The 22,253-nt window shown below is 42.1% G+C and overlaps 1 protein-coding gene across 3 annotated transcripts; it reads left to right on the top strand.

Annotated features, from left to right (window-relative positions):
- The first annotated feature begins 1,973 nt into the window (after nt 1–1,973).
- On the top strand, nt 1,974–15,279 carry fez2b (fasciculation and elongation protein zeta 2b). 3 transcript variants are annotated; one of them, XM_069657291.1, is made up of 11 exons: nt 1,974–2,340; nt 6,237–6,345; nt 6,529–6,645; nt 8,617–8,758; nt 9,920–10,047; nt 10,458–10,607; nt 10,827–10,907; nt 11,322–11,397; nt 11,815–11,880; nt 12,221–12,248; nt 12,662–15,279. In XM_069657291.1, the coding sequence occupies exons 1-10, from the start codon at nt 2,033–2,035 to the stop codon at nt 12,229–12,231; spliced, it is 1,188 nt and encodes a 395-aa protein (XP_069513392.1). In that variant the 5' UTR covers nt 1,974–2,032; the 3' UTR covers nt 12,232–12,248; nt 12,662–15,279. The 3 variants fall into 3 exon arrangements, with proteins under 3 accessions (XP_069513392.1, XP_069513391.1, XP_069513393.1); XM_069657290.1 differs by lacking the exon at nt 12,221–12,248; XM_069657292.1 differs by lacking the exons at nt 10,827–10,907; nt 12,221–12,248.
- Nucleotides 15,280–22,253: the final 6,974 nt, after the last annotated feature.

Raw genomic sequence — 22,253 nt, 5'->3', positions numbered from 1 at the left:
TTTTTATATATATTTTGTTTCGTTATATTAAGTTGCATTTTATCTACCACTGCTAGTACAAATGAATATGCACAGTAACACCCGCGCCGAGTGGAGTGGGATTTTTTTAGGAAGTGTGTTACCTACAATCAAATCAGGTTTGAATTCTCCACCCCTCGCCTTTAAAGAGTTTCCTTCATGTGAAAATCTTCTTTAACGCATGTCTGTGTAATTGACCGGATCTCTCTCTTGGTAATGTGTTATCGTTTGGCGGTTGGCACGCAGGTGTTGTCTGTAGGTTACGTGTGTCGATCCTGGACTGCAGAAGGGACTCCTCTTCCACACGCTGCATTATTTCAGTACACTTAAAGGCAAATCCTTCACACTGAGAACTCGAATAATAGTTGCAGTAAAAGCCCATTATTCACCTGCTATGTCTGTATGCAACCCGGTGTCCACTCTTCTTTTGTCTTGAGTTTACCAAGGGAGTTGTTTCTGATTTAACTATGTCTTATTTCTCTCTCAGAGGTGATGTGGGCGGTGGTGGTGTTGGGTGGGGGCTGGGTGGGGGAATACTAAGGGCTTACTGTAGCATCTCTAAGCTCCTTGGGCTAAGTGGGGTAAGGGGTGATGTGTGGCTTTGCGTTCAATGTGTTATTTACAAAAAGTGATTGTACTGTTTTGTATTGTTGTGTAGGAAAAGTGTTATGTATGCATATTTTCAATAAAGCATTCAGGGTTTTGAAAAACAAAAAAAGGCCAATGGAAGTTTGATGGGGCACGAGATTGTGAAAGGCCCCTAAAACTTTTCCCTCCCGACTCAAACGCAGAACGGAAACCCAGGTCGGCCCTGAGTCACTGCTTTTGGAAAAGCATGTGTGAACAGGGAACACCTGAGTTGAACTTGTGTCAAAATTCTACTTTGTATTCAGTCATTTGTTTCTTGAAAGCAGTGTCTGGAGCCAGATCACCTGGTAAGAGGCTATCTTCAATGCCGTGAGGAATAATAAGAACAATTGCCAATAAAGTGACGTTATTTTGAGTAAGCTTTGTTGTTGGCTATACATTTATATAAGGAACTTTCCATTTACTTTCAGAAGTAGGTGCACAATTCATGAGTGCAGGTAAAATGTGAACAAACAAACAAACCAAATATATATATATATACATGACATTGAGTAATAATCCACTACATAACTTAGCTGTCAGTTTGCAGACTGGCTCTGCCCTGTGACAGATGATGGCTTTGTGATGGTAGTCATATAAGAGCCAATATGGAAACTTTGATTTTGCAACTAAGTCTGTTGTGGTTATATTAAATATTTTATGTTTAATATACAAAGGACTTTTGTATTTTTTTTAAATGTATTTATTTATTTACATTAGACAACAAAAGACATGAGCTGCAACTTCAGGCTCAGTGCGCCACCTGGTGGTGTACATAGGTCTGAGTAAATACTACATGGGAAGATCAAACAAGGAATAAATAGAATGTGAACGCGACATCGTGGGATTAAGGCCTAATCAATTTCACAATCCACACTTGGGTCAGATGAAACATTTGGAGACATAGTCAGGGATGGACTGAAATCTTTTAAATTAGCCATAATTATCAAGTAATCCAACTACAAACCTTGCTGCATTACTGTATTTAAAGGGCTTTCGTCGTTCTGTAGTATGTTGTCAGAATGACTCTTGTGATGTAGCAGTGAGTTGTACTTTACTGCAGTGGAGATGCAAATTAAATTGTTTTTTCTTGCTCTAAAATTGCCTTATAAATGTATATTATCTCTTTCACGGACAGCGATGGAACTAAAAATAGACAACACAACAATCATATCTATTATAGAAACCCAGCTGACATGGGTTTGTTTTGCTTCTCTGGAAGGGGAGGGGTGCCCACGAAGACGTCACCATTGCCCGCCCACCTCTCGCTCCCTCTACCTCTCTCTCCTCTCCCTCAGCCTCGCCGTCTCGTCCAGTGTCTAGAAGCCGAAAACAGGGCACCATCCAGAGGTCTATCTGGCTGTCAACCGAGCTCCCAGCGGCAGTCATGGCGGCGCCGTTAGCCCACTTCGACGAGGACTGGCAGGATTTTAACGAATTCAAGCCGTCCTCCGCGACGGCCGAGCAGCTGGACCAGCTGAACTCCAATGTGGGCGATTCGTCGTCGGGCCTAGACGATTTCTCCGACCTGGACAACAGTTTCTCCGGGGAGATCTGCAGCTTCAAATCGATGGAGGACCTCGTCCACGACTTCGACGAGAAGCTGACAGTCTGTTTCCGAAACTACAACACCACGACGGAGAACATAGCGCCCATTAAACCCATCACAGAGGATAATTACTTGAAAGACGACGAGTGAGTGTGACTTTTATGCGGGTTTTTATTGACGCTAACTTTTAATCTGTTAGCTAGCTAGCTAGCCACTTTAGCCTCGGCAGGCTAACCGACCGTTGATGTTGTCTCGTGAGGGAATGTTAGCTTAGCTCAAATCAGTGCTCTCCAAAGTTTAGCTACCAGCTCGTGCAGGTTAACAGAACTTGAGTTAATGTTGTATTATTATAAATATTTTGTACCTGCTTCATTACTTAGCTCTAAACTGGAAAAGCTCAATACATTCCAGATACTAAATCTAATATATTAACATGGCATGACATCTTGGACCTCGAAGTTATGAATCAAGAATTTGTATTTTCCGTCGTTTGTTCGTGTGTGTGTGTGTGTGTGTGTGTGTGTGTGTGAGGGGAGGGGTCATGCCACGTTACCATTACTTGATTTCATGCTGTCTTGGTTGAGTTTGGCCATTAAACCACTGATCCACAAACTGTATATTGGGAGTTAGTGATTGGCTGTTAAATTGTACAGACTAACCCTGTATTCAAATTGCCTTGATCGAAAGAGACAAAACGCCTAAGACTTTTAACCTGACTGTTCCCTCTTACAGCAAACAGACGCAAAATGTCATGTTTCATACTTTCTGAAAGGTTACACTGTCAGCATCAGCCCTTGTTATCTCAGCCGGAGGTCCCCAGCAGTTGTTGTATCACATCATATCCACACATTCGCATGACAACATGATATTACCTCACAGTAGGTAGTCACATCAATGCCACACCAGCAGAGACATTTAATGTCATAACAGAGCTGTGTGTGGCGGTATAAATCAAATGATCCCGTAATTGTTCAACAATGTAGACCACTATATGGACATGTGGAGGATGAAAATGAAATGTACTTTACTGACGGATGAAGACTGCCACCCTGTATTGAGAACTTTGCTTACCAGCCTTTACATGAAAATCAGTTATTTTGGGCTCCAACAAATGCAAATATTTTGATTGCCATTTCAGCTTATCTAATGTTAAAGTAGTAGTAGTAATAGTAATAAAAAATAGGGCTGTGACGGTACTACATTTTTCTAACTGCAGCAAACCACTAATGGTTGTGATTCGGTGGTTAACTGCCGCCCCACCCCGCAGCCACCGCATCAAGCACCGCGACGCATACTGGCCTTTTTTACCGTCTTTCTCAGACTAAAGCCGCTTCCTCACTGGTCAAAAAGTCCTCTAACATCCGGCTTTTTTGCTTAATGGGAGAGGCTACAATCTGCATTCAGACCCTGGTCAAATTACTCTGCAGTAGACCTGGGTAATTATCTCCTCTGATCGGCCTTGATAGGTACACAAAACCCGGGTCAACATGCTAATCTCCGCCCCCTTTTCCGGCGAGATTCTATGCTCCGCCTGTAACTTCTGCGACTCCTTGTCATCTCAGCTACAAATTCCACCCGTCTTCGTCCAAACAGCGCTTGAACATTGTTCCAAATTTGTCTGCGCCGAGTTTAATAAACAGACTATAAAGACCTAACCACCGTAACATCTCCACTGCTTACTAACCCTGGTGTGGGAGAGTTTGTGACGTTAGACAGTGACGCAGCAGAAGACCGAAAGGAGTATACTTCACTGGCAATGGGAAAGAGACAATTGGCATCTATAAGCAGGTCCTCCCGGGTCTGAAAAACCAATGTCGACATGCTAAATTTAGGTGGGAAAGGGGTAGTAGATTCAGTTTTACTTACTCTTTCACTTTCTTGTGGTCAATGTAGAAGTGTCTCACTGCTGCATCTCCTGATTTATGTTCTGCAAACTTGACAACATTCAGGTCCTACTTTTTTCTCCATGCCTCCACAGCGACCTGTAATAAATGTGGCGTGTGGCGTTTGAGTGAAGCGAAAAAAAATGCTAATACTGGACCTTTTTATTTTTATTAAGTTTTTACATTTTATATCAGTTTCAGTTACTTTATCGAACATAGGATTTTAAATAGGCAAGCTAAAGGTCTATGGTATTTTAAAAAATGTCCGAAAAAATAGAAACATGGAAATCACAATTTCCACATCTTCAGCCGTAACATCAAACCAAAATATATTACATTTACTCTCACATTTTTAAACAGAAGGAGGCAGATTTTATTTTAATTTTCTGTCAATAAACTAAACGTTTAGCTGCACAATGGTTGGAACTACCTCGTTTTTTCGTATCAGCTGGACACGAGAAGTGATGACTTGTGACAAGACTTGAAAAAGTCCCTGTAACTCGGACATTCTCTTACTTAACTGTAACTTTTCCTCACACACACACACACACACACACACACACACGCACACTGACAGTTTTAAAGGGAGTAGGAGAAAGATTGTCACAGCAAAGACTTGCAGCTTTTTGCAGTTGGTGTTACTGTAAATGTTTAGGGGGAAGCTGGTCTGACAGGGAAAGAAGCATCTCTGGTTGTTGTAAGTGAAGACACAGAGGAAAGAGGGTACAGAATAATTGGACAGCAGCCTGGCGAAGCCCGGAGAGCAGCGCCAGGCTCAGCGAGAGTCTTTTCTGGATGACTGCACTTTGCAGGACGTGCTCAGGCGCTTAACAAGTTCCCTTCTTCAGCGAGGCCGCGGCCCGAGACGAAAAACGGGAATGACAGGGAGGAAATGTGTGTTTGTGTTTGTGTGAGAATGCCCGGAGAACGCAGAATGTGTTTGTGTTGAAGCCAAGTCATGCATGGGTGGATTATGCGTGTGCCCACGTGTGATAAAACAACATCCGCATAAATATATCCAAGCAAGCCATTCAGACAAATTGGCACGCCGTTGAAGAAGAGACGAGAAATTTGTTCCCTTGAAAATTTAGACCGTCCTCGTTTTCAAATGCAAATGCTCGCGGTGAAACTGGAGCTAATTTGTGTATTTTGGCAGAGCTCACGTGCCGGAGACTGTGTCTCTGCTAGAGGGACAAAAGATATATCCTGCCAGGCCAGCCTTTGCCCTATTTAGAACGACCCCTGAGCCCCCCACTCGCCAAGCTGTGCATGAGCACCTCAGGGGGAAACATGCGAGTTACATAAACATTTGTCCGTGTGTGTGTGTGGGAGGACATGACGATGCAGAGTCACTCTGACACATGGGTTCACAGCATCCACCCTCGCTCTGCTCGCAGCCATCAGGGCCAGTAATAAAAACATTGCTTGCACGTGCACATATGTGGATTCTGCACATATGTGTTTGAATGCATCACATGCGTAATAACAATTGTTAGTAGTGTTTTCAGATGGGGAACGTGAATTAGCAGGGTTTTGTTGTACTTGCAATTTCAAGAGTTTTGAGGCCAAAATATGTTTTTCTTTTCAAATATTATGTTGCACACATTTTCCAACATTCCCTCGAATCTGGTTAAGCCAAACGTTTCGTAAAAGAAAGATGGATTTCACAGTCGAACCGTGAACTTGTTTGCTCCGTCACCATCTGCTCAGCTGTGATGTCCTCTCTGCCAGCTCTCACTCTGCACAATCCTGTAAACATTCAACAGCTCGTTGGAACACGGATGACACTGTTTCTGAATGAGCTGATTTTGTCAGAAGGGGTTTTAATTATTTAAAGACACAATTCTTAAATTGTGATTTTACTGAAGATGGTTCCATAAGGGGGACTAGAAAGTTGGCGGACCTTTCTTTAAATGTGTGTTTAAAAAATGAGGAGTTGTTGCACCCGTAAGTGGTTTCAGGCAGTTGTTGTGAAATGCAGCAGGAACATGCGAAGTGAAGTGGTAAAGGGGTGATGAGACAGCCAAGTACCGCTGCCAAGTAATGCTGTGTCACAGTAGAACGAGAAGGAAACAGGGTTTGTCTTATCTACTCTGTGTCCTTTGTGAAGTTCTGGTTCTTCTAATATCCTAACACAATCCGCTCTTTCTTTGTCGCAGGGTGTGGAACGCTCTCACAGATAATTACGGCAACGTGATGGCGGTGGACTGGAAGACATCGCACACTCGCTCCCTCCACCTGCCCACCCTCAACCTCACTGAGCACGAGGTACCACAAACGCACACGTAGTAAACAAACAGGCTACATTGAACTGTTTTTTTGTAATGTCACCTTGCAGGAGGGGAAAAGTCAAATGTAAGCAGTTTGCTCGTCTGCCTTCAATCTGCTTAACCACCTGTTTGTCATCTCATCCAAGTTTCCTCTTTCGTTCTGTCCCTCTCCGACTGACAGAAGTTGGATAACCAGTCTCTGGATCTGTCAGATGACGAGGAGCTGAGGGAGCAGATGGACATGCACTCGATCATCGTGTCGTGCATCAATGATGAGCCGCTCTTCACAGCTGAGCAGGTGACTTATCAGGCTCACTGTGCCGTGTGTTGTAAAAATAATAATATTATAAAGGTTGGCTGTATGGCACTTATTAAAACCAGCGTTACAAAGTGCTTTATCGTGCACTTTTAAATTAACAATAAAACACAAAGTTACATATGAAAAAAACATTAGACTAAAAGAGAAACAACTTTAAACAATGGATGACTAAAAACCTAGTAACATGATTTAAAAGGCTATTAAAAGTGGAGTTATGTGTCTCTTATTTTGCGTTCACTTATCCCTAAATTCGGTGTCCAAGACACACTTTTAATACATTTATATTCATCGAAAAAGTGGGCTGTGTCCTATAAACCAGTGTGACCGACATGCCAGTATAAAATGCAGAGAGCTGTGTTACAAGCTAGCTAAAGCTTCCTCACGGACATACGCCGCCATTACCGCCATTGCAGTCGCCATTGCAGTCGCCATCCTCACAACTATAGCAAACTATCGAAAGTCAGAAAGGCTAATAAATTAACAAAAAGAAAAAATAAAGACATCTCTAAAAAAGTTCATAAATAAGCACAAATGTGAGTTAACGACATGTTGTCATATACAGATAAATAATTGCGGTTCCCGTCACCGTTCATGCTCGCTTTTTTTTTGTTCAAACTTTATTGAATACTACCTCAACATTTGTTTACATTTAGTGCGGGGCAGGACAATCACGTTTGTATATGTCACCAACTTGGCTATGAACTCTGGGTAACTACCAAAGGAAAGCCTGCAGATATGCTGCCTCACGGTGAGTCCGCAATTTGGGGTTGAAAAGTCCACATCAGAGCCCTCACGCATTTGGTGATTTGACAGTGGGACAGCACAAAGCACTCGCACACTTACCGCTAACGTGCCTCAAAGTCTGTGAGTGTGGAGATTAGGATGTAGCCAATCAACGTTACCGTATGCTGAGCTCAACTACCACATCGGTAGCTAGCAGGATTGCAAACTCGACATGACGAAAACAGGTATGGTAGGCTGTAATTTGTGTGTGTTTTGAATGTGTTTCAAATGAAAATACATTTGAATAGTGTTGAAATAACACGTTTTATTAATAAATAGCCATAGAAAACGTCTTCTTCCCTCTGGGATACGCCCCAAAAACAGACTGCGTCTTATATTCCGGATTTTGCAGTATACATCGTATGTCTGTGCTACAAATTACATATTTTACTGGAAGCTTCTTTGATTCTATTTTGGGACCGTTCTTATCTGCAACATATTTTCATAATATGCAAATTCCTGGTTCAAGTACTTCTTCTAAAATGCATCCTTGTTTCACTGATGTTTTTCCACATGTAACTGTGACAATAAGCATCTCAACATGTTGAGAGTTTGTTAGGTTCTTTTTCTGTTCCCTTCATACACACACAAACAGGCACACACACATCAGGTTCTGGTTGTGACGTCCTCTTACACATCTTGCTATGATCTAAAAATAGTCTTGACAGGGACAAACTACAAACAGAGCTAAAAATAGCAACCTGGAAAAATGAACTCATTGCTCCTTGAAACAAATAACTGCATTTGCTGGTGAGACTCCAGACGAGGTACAGCAACAGCTTTCAACCAACTACTGTGCCAAAGTGCCCCAGAAAACATACATTTATTTTATAATCTTTGTGTGTCTTACAACAACAAACATCAGCTGTAGTAAATCTTAATGTCACTGCAGCCACAGGGATCTGCCACACCTCTCTGTTGTTTGTTAAAATGAAACAGCTGCTTCAATCTTTACATTAACCGTGGCAGGGGAACCAGAACCCCACCAGGCACAGAGGTAATAATATTATACAGGAAAACCCTTTAAGGCTGTACATGTCCATGTGTAAACTGCAGTGCTATCCACAAAATCACCTTCCCCCTCTGCATCCATAAAACCAACACACAGTGTAAAATCTCATGTCATGCATGTGTGTACATGTTTGTATTTTCTGGCTTGATGTTCAGGTGATAGAGGAGATAGAAGAGATGATGCAGGAGTCTCCAGACCCAGATGATGACGACAGTCCCTCCCAGTCGGACCTGTCCATGCTCTCTCAGGACCTCCACGCGCTGAAACGCTCCGGCTCCAACACCAGCTACGAGGACCGTGAGTACCCTGTGCTCGTGTACATGTACCTTTTTAATGCTGTTATACTTGCCTGTGTGTGTTTCTGGGACAATCATACTCCACTCCTCTTGGACAGTAATCTAAATCACTTAATGAAGTGTGATAGGTCTTGCACATGAAGATCCAGCTTCACGCTCATGCACACGCGCGGTAACATTCTTATGTAATGTGTAACAAATGCAAACAGACAGCGGTTACGTTGTTCATACTTGTTATATAATCAACAGCATATATTTGGCTTGGACACAATTGTTACTGCCAGACTCGTACAGACTGAGGATTTGCTCCCAGTTTTCCTTCAGGCTTTTGTTTTAGATGCAAATATTCACTGCAGAATGAACTATTTTACATACTACACAACACTTAGCTTGTTAAACACACTCGAGGTGATTTAAATGTACTAAGAGACACCAGATGGCTGAAAATTGGACATACCGTATTGGCCTGAGTATAAGACGGGGTTTTTCCTTGACATTTTATCTGAAAAAGTGGGGTCGTCTTATATTCGAGGTCTGGACTATTAAAGGCCAGTATACGTTCAGAGCAGTAATTGCGAGTGAACCCGTCATGACTGAGGCCAGCTGTCACTCGCATCTACAGTGCCAGCGAAATGAAAGATGGAGAGACGCGGTGATTGTCTGGAACAAATGGCTTAAAAGTAGCCGAGTTAACCAACAACTGAGGCGGGGGAATGATGTCAGTTTTAAGATAATTGTCACAGAGTGTAATGTCCGAAAATGGCGAGCCAAAAAAGATCACGGGCCACCGTAGCACCCTGAACCCCGCGGCAAGCTGCGGAGCTCCGTGCCCCGTCCTCTTGGGCTGTCAGCAGGCTTAGCCCGGCCCTCCGCACCTTGGTTAAGCTCCTGGGAGTCCATCAAGACTGGGCCTGCCCTCCCCGACCTGGAAATAAGCCAGAGCACAGCCACACCAACTAACTGTATTAGAAGCCATTACAAAATAGTGATGATCATGAATATTCAACACTGTAATATTAAGTTTCATGCAGTTATTTAGCTTCCAAAGTCAAAAGAATTGAACATTTTAACCATAATCTACTCATGTTTGATACTTATCAACTCTATCACTAACCCACCAACCCACACACTTCCTTCTGATATATCTGCACGCCATCCTCAGGGCTGCGTCAGCTGTCGGTGTCCGAGCTGACCGAGACTCTGGAGGAAGTGGAGACGGCCATCCGCCGCTACAGTGAAGAGCTGATTCAAGCTCTGGCCCTGCGAGACGAACTGGACTATGAGAAGGAGGTACTTTTGTTTTACCTGCATTACCACAACAAGGCGACTACCAAGGAACAGCCCAAAGAATGAGCACAGCACTTACAATCACATCAATTTAACAGTCCAGCAGTAACGTTTGGTTGTAAAGAAACTCTTAAACACTTGATTTAGATTTGAAGAAAACACAAACACAGCTATTTGACCATCTGTTGTGTAGTGAGAACAGGCGGCAGCGCTCAGTGTTCTGTTGATGAGAGAAGTCAGTGAATTGCTACCAGCTTTATTTTTTCAGTGTCATTTGTTTCATGCTGTCACCGTATGTTTTATAGTAGTAGATATAAAAAGATTTATGTAAGAACATGAAGCTAAGAAAAAAGGTAATTTCAGTTTGATACTATAAATCAATATAAATAAACAAGTTTTGTATTTAAAATCAGGTGAAGAACAGCTTCATCTCGCTGCTGATCGACGTGCAGAACAGGCAGAAGGAGCACCGCGAGCTGCTGCGCAAGAAGAAGAAAATCCGAAGTACGACTACAACAGGGCCTAACGGACAGAGGACAGCCAGCACGCACATACCGGGCACGGTGAGTCATGCGAGGACACAGTGTGGGAGGCATAAACAAACACGTATATCTTTCTCTTATGATTACAGTCACGAGCAGCGAAATACACAAATGCATGCAGCATGACCTGACACATGGGTGCTTTCAGTGCCGAAACCTTGTTCCTTCTCTCTCTGAATATAGAAACCTCCTCATCTCTCTTTGCTCTCTTTCTTTCCTCCTTCCTCTCGCTCCTCGTAGAACCTCACTCTGGAGGGACTCTCCAATGTCATTCAAAATGGCCTCCGTCAAACTTTTGGCAACACAGGAGGGGACAAACAGGTGCCCCTGCTCTTTCTTCTGACCCACAGCTGTTTTTCTTTGCAGATATTTTTCTTCTTTTCCTCCTTTTATTTTTTTCTTTTGACCACCTGCATGATTGTTTCCTTTTCAACGGCGACCACGAGCCTTTGCTTTATCATTTATTTCATCTGTTGTCTTTGTATCTTCACCCAAGCTTCATTATTTCTTCACTTTTGCAGCTTTCACTGTTGCGTCTTGTTTTTTTGTTTAAAGCCAAGAAGACGCTGTCGTATGATCATTGCCTTCTTTCTCATTTCACACATTTTCATTCACAGTTACATACAAGTCTGCTGCTTTCATCATGTTGATTTGTATCAGCCTCTGACAACACTTAGGTCTAGTAAAATAGATAACAGTGAATGCATGTGTCTTACATTATATTATCTCTTCCAGTACCTGACCACAGTAATCCCATATGAGAAGAAAGCTGGCTCCCCGCAGGTGGAAGACCTCCAGATCCTCACAAAGAGTGAGTCCATCCCTGCAGCTTGTTGTTTTTGCTCCAATGCATTTCATGTTTAAAGAGGGGGTATTATGCTGTTACACATTGTAAGACATATATATATACAATGTTGGATGTTCAGACTAAAGGTGGGTGAAGTTTCAAATCTGTACGTAAAAGTATGTTGGGGTAATCCCCAGGCTTCAGAGAGCTGGCCAATGAGTAGAAAGCAGGCTTGTAGGGGCGGGGTTTCTTAAAGGGACAGAGCTGACTGAGTCTTTTCAGGCAGAAGCTGTATGAGGGCCTGCACAGAGCACCAGTGTGAGAAAAATAAGTAAATTATGCTAAGCTACTCCACAGGTATCACACAGTGAAATATGAAGCTTGAAATTAAAATAATACCCCGTCAACAAAATGTAATGCTCTGCTTTCTCTCTCTGTTAGTCCTGCATGCCATGAGGGATGACAGCGAGAAGGTGCCAGCCCTGCTTACAGACTACATTCTCAAAGGTAAACAAACAGTCATCTGTCCATTTAATCAGTCTAAACCTGTACTCGATGCATTTCTAACAGTGAGCAGGATGAAAAGCTGAGCAGCTTCTGTCATATCAAGGTGGTTTATTGTTTTTTGTTTTAATAGTGCCCCAAAAATGGCTTCTATTTAAAGGTGTTTGAGCATTTGGTTTGACACACTGCCTCCTGTTGCTTGAAAGAGGAAGTAGACATTTAATCTAATCAGGGAAGCAGTAGCTCTGAACTCAAACATTGATTTAAAGGGAGTAGGAAAGTGCTTCACTGTTGACCTGTTCCTTCCTTGTCTTTCGTCTGTGCTGCTTTGTCCTTTGGGTAGCTCTGGTATGAGAGCAGTGGAAACTGAGGTTTGTGAGGCACTGACACATTAACACCGATTCTTCACCTTCAGCCTTCTCTTTCTCTCTTAGTACGCCTTTGTAGCATCACTTTTCTCCCTCTTTCCTCCCCAAACAGCAGCCTTTTTTCCTCACTCACTCTTAGCCGTAGTGCTCCGTCGTGCTGTGTGGTTGCTTGCTGCTGCACTACACCTAACCCAGAAACACATGAACACATTAATTCACACAACCCCTCTTTTTTTTACTGCAAGCTTGTAAGAGCAGCTGCTTTTCATTTCTGCTTCTCACCTCTCTCTTTTCTCTCACCGCACATTTCTTCCCTGTGGTAGTGACTCTTCCATTGTTCCCAGGTCTCCTTCATGTGCCACGGTCCGAAAACAGAACAGCATTGATCATCATGTGATCTGCTCTTGTCTCCACAGTTCTCTGTCCCACGTAAAGCCGAAGGTGAGCCTCCTGTTTCCAGAACCATCCATCGCACTGTCAGCGGAGGGTTCTGGTAATCCGGAAGAACCAAGAAAGCGGATTAAAAATCCACCTCTTCCTTCCTATTTTTCAACACATAGACTTTCTTTCCTTGTGGCATTTTTCTTGCCACCTTTGTTGCTCCTACGATTTTAACTCTAGATTTAACAGCCTGTATAGTTCTTCTCATTTTCAATGTTTAACATTTTAACGCCTGAGTACTACAACCCTGTATATCCTGACTGCATGATGACTCATCTATGGATGCCAGTAATCAGTATTACTCCAACACTTCACTTCCTGATTAGCCGGTGACTCTCGGCCTCATCAGCTGGTATGTTATCGAAATGCAGTCCAATCTGTCTGTTCTAATCAAATTCATCTGTGTAGTTCATGCCTGATGGGAAACACAACTCCTTGCAGAATCTCGAAGAGCGAGCCGGGTCGTGGCATCAAGCATAACTGTTTTTTTCCCTGGGTGGAAATTTTTGCTTTCAGGGCATTTGATTGGTCGATTAGTATAATGATTTGTGGATGAAAACGCTGCTTGCTAATGATCTAAGAGCAAACCCTTTAACTTTACAATCCTAGATCATAGGTCCACCTGTCTTTGCATGTTGATTTTGAGGTTTATGCTCAATATTAGCTGTTAGCTGAATGTTAAAATGAATTATTTTGTATAAGATTAACAGAAAATTGCACAGTTTTGGGAACTTTTTTACTTTTTGAAAAAGGGAAAAAAAAAGTGAAACGACTTGAGAAAGTGATAGCTGGATGAACAAACATGTAAAGCATATTTTTGGAGAAGGAGGCGGCTTATTTTTGTGAGATTAGGGACTTTCCAGTAGCCACTGTTGTGATGAGATTGCAACATAATTTTTTAAAATGCTGTCCATTGACCTCTGAACCCTCGAGTAGTGACCGCCACCCCCAACAACTTTTATCACTTCCCCCAGGAGTCGTCGTAAACTTTCAAATACCTCGTATGACATCATTGCATTAGTGGTAAAATGACTGAGCCAGTCATTGTCATATCCTTTCTTGCATAGTTTAGATGACGTTAGGTTTGATAACTGTGTAGTTAAGCTTCTGTTAAAAGCTGTGGGTTTTTTAATGCCTGTTAACCCTTTAATTGTTGTGATAATTTTGTGGTAGCACATTAGTCCGTCAGTGATCTGGTCATGTAGTAGTGGAATAGCGTAGTGGAGGTAGTAAAGCGTACGCCTCACTAGATTAGACGCTTTAAGCTAGTAGTGCCAAAAGCACGTCAACATGGAGAATTGTTGTCATGCGTCCTGTTCCATCTGTTTACCTTAGTGGTCATCGCGGCGATTTAAACAACCTTAAAGGGGTACTACATTGATTTTATATATTAAAGTCACAAAGTCTTACTCAACCTTTAAAAACAATTTTAACTTGAAAGTAGCAAAATGAAGACAGTTACCCTGATGATGTCATCAGGGTTGTCTTGGATTGGACTCTTGACAACAACTTGATAACTGAAAGCCTTTGTTCCAAACTCAAAGCACGCTGCTTGGGTTGAACAATTATTCTTCATGAAATGGCATTATGGGAGTTGTAGTGAATTTGGAGCTTGTCCCATACTAGAGACTAAAAGTATTTTTCTTTGACCCAAATTTATCGTGCAATACGAAAATCACTGCAGCACCCCTTTAAAACCAAGTACCACTAATCAAGCACTACACGCCTACGATTCGGTACACTTCACTTTCAGATCACCAGCTACTACAGGTGCACCACACACTGTCAGATCAGGTCTAGTCTTAGCTCTCAGGTACAGTCATCAGTGTTGGTAGTTTAAAATCTTCTTCTGAAAGGTACTGACATTCCTGAGTCTTTGTATATTTCTGGCAACATTTCATTCAGCTCGACTTGCTGCACTTTTATCTTTTTACACTCTCTAAAATACCTGGGAGGAAATGATGACAGCCTCTTGACTAAATCAGGGTAGCATTACAGATGTTGTTTTTATGTTGAAACACAATTTAAAGTCCTTTACTCGGCTTAGTAGTCACAGTAGTAGGTGTAGCATCTGCAATGTGTAGCAGTCTAGTGACGGTGACGTAGATTCAGTTGTTACTTCTAACTTCAATTGATTAGAAAATCAGTGGTTATTATGTAGGAGGAAGTTCGACTCCTCTCACGCATGTGGCCAGATGAAGAGGGCATAACGAGGCGGAAAGGGGTGTGATAAAGGTCATGGACGTTGGGGAGGATTGCACAGAGCGTTGCTTCAATATGAGGGGTTCATCTTTTATTTTTTAAAGGAAGACACAAGTTTGTTGTGCTATATTTAACTGTTTATATTTAACGTTTGTTTCTCCTGCTCCCTGCTTGGAAAACATTCACAACCTAGCATGTTCTACATGCACTTGACTGCTGCAAACACATTTCTAATAAAGATTCATTCCTTCATGGGCATTTGAATATTACACTAAAGGGACAACGGCATGTTGTGAATTGAGTTCAGAAAAAGTCGAAGCAAATAATTTGAACCGTTGAAAAATAAAAAGGGCAAAGTTAAACTTGAGAAGGTTTGTGGCAGTGAAACAAAAAACAGCAATCAGTTGATCAAACTCTTTTAAAAGCCTATATTAAATAACTTACAACAACTAATTATTAAATCAATCTTCTGGTTTATAATGAAAAGTCAGTAAGCATTAAGTAGGAGCTCGTCTAGGCCAGAACCCCCTCATCTGGTCTCCTGTTAACAGACATATCAGTGTAACTACAATTTAGAGATTTATATTTATACATGTACAACAAAACAAGCAACAGAAAGGCTGCCTTTGTAAATGCCTGAACATTTTTGTACATTAAACCAACTCTTTTTTTGTTTTTAATGCAATATAATCCCCCCATTTGGGGTTTTATGTTTACTGTCTCATGTGGTACTGCAGTATATTAATTTATTATGTAAATGTTTGTTTTGTAACCATATTATTGACTGTAGTGGTACAAGTGTTTTGTGCCCATACTGCATTGCAACTCATTTCAAATAAATTAATATGTGATGACTTTAATGTGGTTTTGGCTCACTGTGAGATGTGTCTGCGTGATCGTGGAATGCGTATGTTGTGGGGACACACCGGCATTGTGGGGACCCAGTCCTTTTTGAGATAAAATGCAAGTCCCCATAATGTACATGGATACAGTTAAAGTTTAAAGACCTGGTTTCAGGTTAGGGTAAGGATAAGCGTTTGAAATCTAGTGGTTATGGTTACCGTTAGGGTCAGTGTCCATGAATTGAATTTAAGATAATGTGATGTCCTCTGAAGTGATGAAAACACAACTGTGTGTGTGTGTGTGTGTGTGTTCATTGATCAGTAACTTTGGTGACATTGAAGGTATTTCAATTAAACATTTGTTACACAAGAAAGTTGTTTTTAACCCTGTACAATAATGTTTCATACATAATAATATTAATACATTTTATTAGAAGGCGCCTTTCTCGGCACTCACTTACATTAGGAGAACTTAAATTAAATAACATTAAATATTTTTTGTGATATATTTCACCCCTTTAAAATTAATTAAATTAAATACATTAATATAAAAATGTGTCTTGATTACATAACTACTCATGAACTTTTACATAATTGACAAGAATGCTTGAAATTGTTTTTAGGTTCAACTTAAGCATTAAGGATAATGACGTCTTTAGCTTAGGTTAGGTTGTGTCAATCATTGAAACTATAAGCTGGTGAGGTAGCAGATGACCAGTACCGGTCCCCCTTTTTAAACTATTTTCATATCAAACAGTACATGGAAAGATCTTTGTGTAAAAGATTCTCAGCAAAATGTTCAATTGAACATTTCTTGCCAAACAAATATCTTTCATCTTTTTCCAACAACCAAAAAGCATCTTAAGACACTTGAATACAACAAAAAATTGATGTGTCTGTAAAATACAAAAGTTAGTTTTCAGTGCGACTTACAAAATGAGCAGATGAAAGAACGCCCCCTAGAGGAAAAAACAGGAAAGAGCTCAAATAGAATAGATGATTTCCTCCTTCCCACTCAAATTGTTTCTTGTCCAAATGTCAGTACCGGAAACTCCTACTTCGTCTCACTTCTTCCACCGCTCTGGTCATGATTAACACATGTCTCCTCTTGCTTTAACTTTCACCGTAACAGGTCAGAAACTTCACCTCGTGTCCGACCTCTTTACGACCCTGAACCAGCTACAGTGTCACTTTTACTGGTCAGGACTTTAGACGAAACAAGCTGAGTTTTATGTGAGCGAGTGCCCTCGCTGGTCAAAATGTTGAAGCATCCAGCAGGGTCGGTGTCCCGCCGGGTTCAGAGGTCATCCTCACAGGTCACAGGTTGGTGTCAGTGAACATGGTGTGCTCCTTCCTCACGGTGCTGAAACCTTTGATGGTGTCAACAAACTCTTCATCTTCCATAAACTGCGGGCGAAAAGAACAGAGCTCGTTAAATGGACCCCACAACTGATTTAAAGTCACTTTGAAGTTGTTTAAATTGGACTTGCTGCATCTCTGTAAATGTCCAAGTGTATTATGTAGAGTAGTTTCACCTATGACTTCTTATGGGTGCAAAATGTGTGCAAAATTAGCCAAAAAAATCTGGCTGTGTGTTTTTGTCAGGTGAAAAAAATCCTCTAAATTATTTGAGACCAGACAGATTAAGGGGACGCTCTTTAACAGTGCACAATGAATCTCTGTAAAGCGACTGAGGTCACAGAGCAGTCTGACCAGGTTCAGCATACGTTTCTGGGGTGTCTCACCATCCCACTGTCATGGCCTGAAATGTTCGGGTCCCACGCTTCGTCGTCTCCAGTGAGAGACTTCCCGTCCATCACCTGGCTGACGCTGCGCCTCAGGGAGTTCACACTGAGGATACCCAGCTCCCCCTGAGGGGCCTCATCAACGAGCTCACATTTAGCTTCCAGCACTTCCTGCCCGGAGGAGAGAAATATATATATATATATTCATACATGTGCAGATACATGTTTTTAGTATGTGTTGGTGAAGCACTGGCTTTACCTCTATCTTCATGGTGAAGCCCTTCAGTGTGACGCTGTTGGAGAAGCCTGTTGTGTCAGGTACAGTGTCGAACTGGAAAAGAAAATTAGCTGAAATTCAATACAGATAGAAAAACATGAACTGTGTGTAGTGAGAAGCATTCAGGAAATGAATGTCTGCTCACCAGAACAGAGTTGCTGACTGGGTAAATCGCCCTTGGGCTCCTCTTCTGCATGGGCAGGGCCACCAGCGGGGGTCTCTCTCTGGTGAAGGGGGGTTTGTTCAGGGCCTGTAGCGCAGGATCATGGATGGAGAAGACAGAACTTACATCCAGGTTCCTCGCAAGAACAGGACAGAGTTGCTATAGTAACCTGAGCTGACTCTGTATTAATACTAATGAATGTAGACTAAGTTTAAAGACCTCTTAGCCCAACTGTCCCCGTGACACACTGCTCACACTTAATAACTGTCTCTTACCTTATGAAGGATGACACCTAACACGACGGCCAGCAGCAGCAAGGCGACGGCTGCCATCACTACAATGAACCACAGCTCCCGGACAACTGGCCGGTCTCCCTGACCTCCTTCTGCCCGCTCACCACCGGCTCCGACCCCTCCTCCAGGAGGAGTGGGGCTCTGTGAATCTGAAGGTAAGGAATGGCCTTAAAATACATGCACGTTTTTTTGTTTTCTCAAGCATGGCAGATTTTCTGACTTTGCTTTTGATAGGAGGACATCACAGGTCAACACTGTGAAAAAGAAAGACGATCAAGCATGCACTGCAGCAGAGATAACACTGTAACTGGAGACATGCTTGATCTCACGGCCTACTTTCAAGCACTCCTTAATCGGCCACAATTCTCTATTTTAACTTCTGTCTGCTTCAGCAGTCTTAAACTACCAAGTCTCTTGTTATATCTGGGCAGATTATACAGCATGTTGGTAGGTCCTGAATGCAACATGGTGCTGTTATTGAAGAACGATGAGGAATGAGTGATGAAAAAAAAGAATCGAGCGCATCCACTCTGAGACTCACCAGTCCTGAGGTCCGTGGTTCGGCCTGTGTTGGGGGTGCTGGCAGCCCCTCTTTGTTTCATACATCGATCAGAAGACCTGCTGTCTGTTTAGGATCACACCTGTCGCCCCATCAATATTTTACACCTGATACGTTTACTTGCACTCTTCAGATGAGGAGGGACTCCCCTCTAAAACTCTAGATCCGCCATGTGTTCTTCCGGCCTCGAGGCTGATGTCTCCCAGAGAGCACAAATAAGAAAAAACAGTGTTAGAGGTAAAAAGAGCTCCAGTAGGACTGCATGTGTTCTCCTATAACGCACCAAAACTCCCATCAACCTTTGCTTTCCTTCAACAGTGCCATGGCAACAGCCAGGTGTCAGGTTGCAGTTTACCTGAAGAGGCACGGGAGTAGCAATATCACCACTCTGATCCGCAGTTACACTGTTTGTGTTTGTGTGTCCTTTCTTATAAGACATGTGTAAAGCCTGCTCATTATATCACACTATATGTGCTGTACATGCTCATTGGTTTAAATCTGTAACTGATCTTTGTTACAGGCTTGACTGAGATGAGTGTAGACATTAACAGTGGTTGAAACATACAAAACTTTAATCAGACATGAGGTCATCACAGTTTGCCCGTGTCTTCCCTGTTGAGGTTTGCTTTCTGCGAGGCACACAACCACGCGTGCAGAGTGCCCTTGTCCTCTGAGAAGAGGATTTGTGAGGCGCACTCACACTTGCCACTCATTGAGTTTGGTGAGTGAATCAGCTCAGGGCAGGGTCAGGTGTGTGTGCATCTAATTGCCCCTGATTAACAACAGGTGTGGGAAGCGTGTATATGTCCTTGGGTTCCAGTGCTCTGTGCTGACTCGTTATCTCACCATCAGAGGTAGTGAGAGGTTCTCTTAGTGTTTTCTCTTGTTGCGTAGGGGTGTGTGAGTCTGTGTGAGTCAAGAACCTGTCTGTGTGATTTGCACACCAGTCCTAGTTTTCTCTCAGAGTAGTTTACCCAAGCCTTTTGTGTTTCTCTTCTAAGCCATCCCTGGCAGCCACTGAGTTTAGGTTGAGAAGTGGTCTCCCTGAAAGTTCAGTTTCTTGTCAGCTGCTTGGCTGCAGTGGTTTAGTTTCCCCTTACTGAAGCGTTAATTAGTGAAGGGAGCTTGTTGTTTTTTTTAGCTTATTATTATTTTGGTGTTTACCCTCTCCCAGCCAATCACTTGCGATTTTTATGGTTATCCCTCTGTGATAACCTTAAGACACCCCCGGTCTGCTATTGTGTCCAATCCCCCCCCCATCCTCCTGACACGATTTTTCCACATTCATTCACTAAATTTCAACCGTTAGTTATTGCTGTATTTTATTTTAATGTTAATTTCAGTTTTTACACACTGTCATCATGGGAAATAAATGGCACAGCAACACGGTTCTGTGTGGTTTTTTATGTGTGGATCATTTTATCCAATAACCTAAAAAAAGTATCCAATGCAAACTTCACTTGAGGCATAGAAAAACTTGAACTTGAACAAGCTCCAAAAATACAGTACAAATTAGAGAACTACAAAAAAACGACTCAAATATGAGTGAAAATGTAAAGTGTATGGGTTAATGCAAAAGAGACAGTGCCTAATAGAATTATATAAAATGTAATTGTACATAATAATTAAAAGGTTATATTGCTCCTGATACTAAAAGTTAAAATAATTTTGCACATGGTACTGATAAAAAGTATTGCACATGATTCTGCATTCTATAAATATAATCATAAATATGTATGTCCCCTATTATTAGAAGTGCTATTGCACATGATAATAAACATAAGACAGGCAGTTATAAAAAAAACAACTTATATTGCACATGATAATAAACTTAATGCAAGCAGATATCGAAAAAGTTAATGCACATGATGATGAACATAATAGAGCCTGATATTGAACAGTGTTTTTGCACGTGATATCAGAAGCTGGGTTATAGTGCTAATAACAGTTATACATGATGATGAAATGAAAAGACCTTCAAGCTCCACTTTTCCTCCTGCTGAACGGGGAGGAGTTATACAGTCTGCTGGCCACAGGTAGAAAAGACTTCCTGTGGTGTCCTGGGGTGCTCCTTGGTGACCTCAGTCTGCCTCTGAAGGTGCTCTGGCGTGCAGACTGATTGTGTAAGAGTTGAAATTTGTAATGATGCATTTTTGTCTGCACACAAAGCAAGAAAAGGATGCAATTGAATGAGTTTAGCTAGAGTACACAATGAAGGCTATAGGCTTTTTTTGTACGATTATAAATATGATCATATTAATGCATTTATTATCTTAAATACCTATTCAGCATAATCATTCATCATATAAAGAGGGTCCGTCTTTAAATTTAGAAGAGCCATCCTACGTTCTCCTTAAAACAGGCCCTATGTAATGACCAAATCCAGTCAACAAATTTATGCTGTTGCATGCAGTGTGCTCTTTGTCCACATGATGGCGCTGAATAGCAGCAGCTGGTTGTGTTGTTTAGAGGCAGTGTCCAGTATAATGAGGAGACGCTCAATATGCAAGTACAGCTGCAGTGTCCCTTATCTTCACTCCCAGATATTACTGCACTATTACTGCTGCAAACAAACATCCTTTTATCTCCTCTATCGGGACAAAGCAGCACAGCAGCAGTGAGCTGAAAGCCCCGATGTGCTAAAGAGACACTTTTCTGTGTGCCGTCCTCCTGTGACCTCTAACTGTACATGTACAGTTGTCCGTCTGCTGCGGGGCCATGATTGAGAATGACAGGCAGGAGGTACAAGCAGCAGATTTAGTAACAGTTTGTCGGGGTCTTCGTGTAAGAGCCGCAGGGGGGCATGAAAGTTTTAAAACATGTGAGCAGCATCCTGGGATGATTGGAGGATCCGACTCTGTGCTCTTGTTTTCTTCTTCTACCGCGACATTTATAAATTAAACATGCGTCACTGTGGTGTACGGACAAGGGCCATGCAGGGAGTGGTATGTAAATCTATTTTTAATCTAATTTTATTTCTATTCAACTCAATGTTTAAACATAATTTTACATAAACAAAGATATTATTTAACTCCCCCTACACACACACACACACACACACACACTACCACGCACACATTAACTAACAGCTCATTTGATTTATTTTAACGGACGAGCTCTCCTCCGTCTAATACCCTAATCAGCATTCATACCTTGGCGTGATGATTCGGGACAATGCTTTTTTATTGAGGAAGTGATCTCACCCTTGAGTGCCAGAATCAGCCTTTTTTACAGCCCATCTCCTCAGGGCCTCATCCATCACCGAGGTGTCTGAGCGACACGGCCGCTAGACACGTACTAACTCATTTAAGGAGAGGGACATACGGGGATATATCACTCAAGATCACTAACTCACTTACTGACGGCTGATGTGCTGAAACATCTCCAGCTTGTTCTCAATCCCTCGGTGAGTTTAAACCACAGGTGAATAAGGAGATTAGTTAGTTTCTGCTGACAGATGAGGGGGGAGAGGATGGATTCACTTGG

The sequence above is a fragment of the Semicossyphus pulcher genome, unplaced genomic scaffold, assembly GCF_022749685.1.
Source record: "Semicossyphus pulcher isolate SPU_LCO1_2020_fin unplaced genomic scaffold, fSemPul1.0.p SCAF_11, whole genome shotgun sequence".
Classification (NCBI taxonomy): Eukaryota; Metazoa; Chordata; class Actinopteri; order Labriformes; family Labridae; genus Semicossyphus; species Semicossyphus pulcher.
This window is presented reverse-complemented; position numbering and strand designations above follow the sequence as displayed.

Coding starts and splice junctions, on each gene's coding strand:
- fez2b (XM_069657290.1), top strand. CDS start 2,033: ATGGCGGCGCCGTTAGCCCACTTCGACGAGGACTGGCAGGATTTTAAC. Junction 2,341..6,236: donor AATTACTTGAAAGACGACGA/GTGAGTGTGACT, acceptor TCTTTGTCGCAG/GGTGTGGAACGCTCTCACAG. Junction 10,608..10,826: donor GCACGCACATACCGGGCACG/GTGAGTCATGCG, acceptor CGCTCCTCGTAG/AACCTCACTCTGGAGGGACT.